At 48.4% G+C, this 5,985-nt stretch overlaps 1 protein-coding gene across 1 annotated transcript; it reads left to right on the plus strand.

The window, feature by feature from the left end:
• Positions 450 to 3,778, plus strand: KCNA3 (potassium voltage-gated channel subfamily A member 3). Its single transcript, XM_021090046.1, has one exon. The coding sequence runs from the start codon at positions 580 to 582 to the stop codon at positions 2,344 to 2,346; it is 1,767 nt and encodes a 588-aa protein (XP_020945705.1). The 5' UTR covers positions 450 to 579; the 3' UTR covers positions 2,347 to 3,778.

Genomic DNA, 5,985 nt, shown 5'->3' on the forward strand with positions numbered 1-5,985 from the left:
GTGGAGCGTGCGGGGCGAGGAGGCCGGCGCCTGCGGGCTGCAAAGCAGCCCAGAGCCGATCGAGAAGGCTCGCGACCCGGACGCGGCCTCGGGGGGGCGGGGCCGCTTCGGCTGGGTGCGGGCTCTGCGGGGACCCTTAAATGCAAAATGGGGGCACTAGGGTGACCCAGAGGGGCGGGGAGGGCGGCGGCGAGGGGCAGAGGCGAGCGGCTACCTGGGAGCCGGGCGCGCGCCCGTGCGGTGGGCGGGAATCCGGAGGGGACGCGGAGGGGCGGGAGCGCGGCCCGCGGGGGGAGAGGGCGGAGGGGAGGGCGCGGGGGAGAGGAGGAGGGAGGAGGAGGGAGGAGGGAGGGAGGAGGAGGGAGGAGGGAGGGAGGAGGAGGGAGGAGGAGGGCGGGGAGGGCTGAGGAGGCGTCTCTTTGGAGCATCCCGCCGGCCCGCGCCAGACTCAGACCCAGCCTCGCGGCGGCTGCAGCCGCAGCAACAGGCGGCGGGCTCGCCAAGGGGCGGAGGCGGCGAAGGGGCGGGGAGCGCGAGGAGGAGCGAGCTGGTCCCGCGCCGCCGCCTCTTCCCCGCCGCATGGACGAGCACCTCAGCCTCCTGCGCTCGCCGCCGCCGCCGCCCTCAACCCGCCACCGCGCCCACCCTCCGCAGCACCCGGCGAGCCGCGGCGGTGGCGGCGGCGGCGGCGGCGGTGGTGGTGGCGACGCCCACACGCTGGTGAACCCCGGCTACGCCGAGCCCGCCGCGGGCCCCGAGCTGCCGCCCGACATGACGGTGGTGCCTGGGGACCACCTGCTGGAGCCTGAGGCCGCCGACGGCGGCGGGGACCCGCCTCAGGGCGGCTGCGGCGGTGGCGGCGGCTGCGACCGCTACGAGCCGCTGCCGCCCGCGCTGCCGGCCGCCGGGGAGCAGGACTGCTGCGGGGAGCGCGTGGTCATCAATATCTCCGGGCTGCGCTTCGAGACGCAGCTCAAGACCCTCTGCCAGTTCCCGGAGACGCTGCTGGGCGACCCCAAGCGGCGCATGAGGTACTTCGACCCGCTCCGCAACGAGTACTTCTTCGACCGCAACCGGCCCAGCTTCGACGCCATCCTCTACTACTATCAGTCCGGGGGGCGCATCCGCCGGCCGGTCAATGTGCCCATCGACATCTTCTCCGAGGAGATCCGCTTCTACCAGCTGGGCGAGGAGGCCATGGAGAAGTTCCGCGAGGACGAGGGCTTCCTGCGGGAGGAGGAGCGGCCCCTGCCCCGCCGCGATTTCCAGCGCCAGGTGTGGCTGCTCTTCGAGTACCCGGAGAGCTCCGGACCCGCCCGGGGCATCGCCATCGTGTCGGTGCTCGTCATCCTCATCTCCATCGTCATCTTCTGCCTGGAGACGCTGCCCGAGTTCCGCGACGAGAAGTACTACACCGCCTCGCCGTCGCAGGAGCTGTTTGAGGGGGGCAGCAACAGCACGTCGGGGGCCCCCGCGGGGAACTCCAGCTTCTCGGATCCCTTCTTCGTGGTGGAGACCCTGTGCATCATCTGGTTCTCCTTTGAGCTGCTGGTGCGGTTCTTCGCCTGCCCCAGCAAAGCCACCTTCTCGCGAAATATCATGAACCTGATAGACATCGTGGCCATCATCCCGTATTTCATCACTCTGGGCACCGAGCTGGCCGAGCGACAGGGCAATGGACAGCAAGCCATGTCCCTGGCCATCCTGAGGGTCATCCGGCTGGTGCGGGTCTTCCGCATCTTCAAGCTCTCGCGCCACTCCAAGGGGCTGCAGATCCTGGGCCAGACGCTGAAGGCTTCCATGCGGGAGTTGGGGCTGCTCATCTTCTTCCTCTTCATCGGCGTCATCCTTTTCTCCAGCGCGGTCTACTTTGCTGAGGCAGACGACCCCACTTCAGGTTTTAGCAGTATCCCGGATGCCTTCTGGTGGGCTGTGGTAACCATGACAACGGTAGGCTACGGTGACATGCACCCGGTGACCATAGGGGGCAAGATTGTAGGGTCACTCTGTGCCATCGCTGGTGTCTTGACCATTGCTTTGCCAGTCCCTGTGATCGTCTCCAACTTCAATTACTTCTATCACCGGGAGACGGAAGGGGAAGAGCAAGCCCAGTACATGCACGTGGGAAGTTGCCAGCACCTCTCCTCTTCAGCCGAGGAGCTCCGGAAAGCGAGGAGTAACTCCACTCTGAGTAAGTCGGAGTATATGGTGATCGAAGAGGGGGGTATGAACCATAGCGCTTTCCCCCAGACCCCCTTCAAAACGGGCAATTCCACGGCCACTTGCACCACGAACAATAATCCCAACTCCTGTGTCAACATCAAAAAGATATTCACCGATGTTTAACATATAAAACAAGTGACATGCTGTGCTCGGTATTGTGTGGACCGTGCCCCCTTGGTCTGTGTATGCCCTTGTTTTATACATTTCCAGACCATTCATCAAGGAAAGGACACGAAGAAGTGGAAAGCACTCTTCATTCTCCCTTCTCCCTACTGCTTCATACTGAAACAGGTGTCTGTTTTGCCAGTGGGCTGCATTCTCTCCGCTCTCCCTCCCCCTTTTTCTTTCCTCTCCTTCTCTTAATATTTTGGACGACAAACTTACTTTAAACTTGATTTTTAGCACACGCTCTGTTAAAAAAAAAAAAACAACTGTACATCCTGGGAGGAAATGAAACTAAAGAACAGTTAGAGTAACTGTTTAACCTCATAATCGAAAGGCAGTTGTTTCTTTACTAAGTAAAGCAAGCACATACATAAATGATGCTTTCTTTTGATGGACACTTCCAACATTATTGAATATTTCGTTCAGTTGCCTACACTGTGGATATGTGGATGAAAAGTCTTAATTGGAACTGTGACTTGTAAACCCACCGTAAGTTTATTTGGTTTTCACCCGGAATTTCTATTTGGAACCCGCCCCCTCCTGGAATTTTAAGGATCTCTGCAACTCTGAACAAAGGGAAATGCCCAAGATGTCCTGATCTAATTAGTTTAATTCTTTGGGACTTGTTAAGCATTTCAAAAGAATTAGACTAAGAGATTCCTGTGAAATTCTGTGTGTGTTCCAGCTAACATCCATCAAAGTCTAGAAACAGATGTTTTCAGTGCTGCTGAGAGAAACAAAAAAATGTCCTAATGCATCTGAGAGATAAGCTTCTGCAGTATCACAAGAAGATTAAAGTGGCAGACACTCCTTCCAGCGGAAGTTACTAATTCGGACCTGACTGATGCAGTTCCCATAGCAACCTGTGTTTCCCGGGAAACCCGAAAAGGTTGTCATGGCATCTCTTGCTCTCTAGCCCCACCCCCTAGCCCTTGCCTTTTCCACTGTAACCTTTCCAGATGGTTCCTACTTACATGATTTCACAAGGAAAACCGCTATTTGAATAAACCGCACAAATAAAGTTCAGTCTGAGAAACTGAGGTGGTGAAATGAATTACAAAAATGCATATTTGTACTACAAAAAAAATCACTGATGTCATCCCCATAATTACTGAATCGACAAGGAAAATATCGTCATTGGAATGTTAAATATACCCCACAATAAGCCATGATTTGAATTAAATACCAGTAATTAGGCAATCATTTTAAAAGATGCTTCTCTACTGTTTTCTTTCCCCCAAGAAGTTTCAAGTCAACAAATGAAATTAAAAAGCAAATGTAAATGTGTTCTGCACATAAGCAAATGCAAGATGCAATCCGTTATACCTGAAACCTTACTACAAGGGACCTTCAGATTTCCTCTTTAAAAAAAAAAAAAATCCAGATTCCACAACAACACTATCACTATCACAGCCCTTGAAAAACTAAATGTGCTTGAAAACTATAAAGGATGCACTCTTTTAACTAAGGGAATTGCAGACAATCAATAAAAAGGAGGGACAGGAAGTAACCAAACCTTGGAGAAATACCTGCAAGATTCAGCCTTGTGCCAGGGGTTGCCAGAAGACAGACAGTATCAGGTGAGAACCGTGTGCACTGTTGAGAGCATTCTCTTTTTGTACAGGGAACCAGGGAAATGCCATTCGCATCTAGATTTATGATAACTTGCAAAATCCGTAGTTTCATATGCATTACATGCTAGGTGTCTTTTAAAGACTATTTATAACGCCTTTTCCATTTGATGTCCATGTGGCTAACTCTTCTTTGGCTTCCATTGTTTTTTTTAAAAGAATGGGGGGAAAAAAGTCATATCTCTTCGGAACAACCTTCAGCCATACTGGGCTGAAAATGATTCCATCCTTTTTACTAACCCACTTGGCTCCTGAACAACCTGTTTCCCCTGAAAAAAAGGATAAAAGGCAGACCTGCTGTTAGATTATTGGTCGGATCTTCATTTACATAATTCCTTAGTAGTGTGCAGTCGCACAGTTCTTCAAAACAAAGATGGTTAAAATTGCAGTAGGGGTCACATTTTATTTTAACCTAATCATTTTATATACATCATATAAATGATACATTACACATTATCCACAATTGCTTTTTGGTTTGATAGGTATAACTATTTTATCCTAGAGTAAATGAGAGTAACCCTACTTTTAAAGCTCATAAAATATTTTCAGGGAGTCAGAAGCCTACTTACTTTACTCTTTGTGTATTTGAGAGAGTAAAAATCTTGATTAAGACAATGAGAGAAGGGAAAGGACGGAAAAGACAAAAAAAAAATAGAGACAGGAAATCTGTGTACCTGCTCAGAGAGTCATTGTTCTTATCTATGTGCTTTGAAATAGAACTCCTTTATCTAGTTTCCTTTGCTACTTGTTCACATTACTTTTAACACAGATCCACTTTTTGAGCAAACTTTTGGTATTCTTTAATGACTAGAAATTCTTTGATGACCCACTTTGGTGGTAATATGTTAGACACACTATAGCAATTATGTAAGAATATTTTTTGTTTCTGTTCTTAAAAGATCTTAAAGATGAACAAAATGCAGCAACATTTTTATTCACAGTTATTCAGTAGATGTAGAAACCTTGACTAGTTCTATAAGTAAACTATGGTTGTGCCATAATTTTTGGAATTGTATGGTTTTTAAAAAAACAGGAAGATAAAGGAGACTTTTTTAAACCAGAAGATATGGCTTTTGAGTCATAACTTTGAGATGGTATTCTTGCTTCTGGCTGCCATATTATAAGCTCTTGAAGGTTATAAGTTCTGTACAGGTTTTGATGAAGTTTTGGATTCTAGTGCCCAGCACTGAATGTAGCATCGTGTCTGTATTCAGTACATATTTGATGAGTGAATGGCTGTTATCTTACATGAATGTTATTTTCCGGCTTTTAATGAAGTGGTTTAAAGCATAAGTTCAGTTACACTGCCAGGGTTTGAATCCTGACTCTACTATATGACCTTGAGCAAATTACTTTGTCTTTCTGTGCCTCAGTTTCTTTATTTGCAAAATGAGGATAATAAATAGTACCTCATGGGGTGGTTGGGAATAGTAAAATGTTAATACAGGTATATTTCATCAGAGATTTCACCAAGACATCACATTGCGTTATTTGCTAAGAGATTACATTATTATTTTGATCACTACTCACAGGCATTGTATAATTAATATCAAGCCTTGTGAATGGCATGAAATACATGAACAATCAGTGTCTTCTTATTGACTTTATATAATAACAATAATAATGATGATTTATTAAGGGTCAACCATGTCCAGGACACTTCTCAACCCTGCAAGGTAAGTGGTATTAACCCTATCTTTAGGGGGGTAAAAAATAGATGGTTAAGTTAAGGCAGGTGATAGACCTCAGACTTCACAGCTTAATAAGAGACCTAGTATGATTTAAAGCTAGCTCGTTCTAGCCCCCAAACCCATGTTCCTTTTATTGAGTGACTTTAAAGACATTGAGAAAATAAATTTCTTACACTTTTAGGTTTGACTTCAGCCCGTGTCACTAACTAATGAATTCATGTAAAGAATATATTTCCAGAAACCTAATTTATTGAGTCTACTGAAAAGTAACCTTT

Source organism: Sus scrofa, chromosome 4 (assembly GCF_000003025.6).
Source record: "Sus scrofa isolate TJ Tabasco breed Duroc chromosome 4, Sscrofa11.1, whole genome shotgun sequence".
NCBI classification, from domain to species: Eukaryota; Metazoa; Chordata; class Mammalia; order Artiodactyla; family Suidae; genus Sus; species Sus scrofa.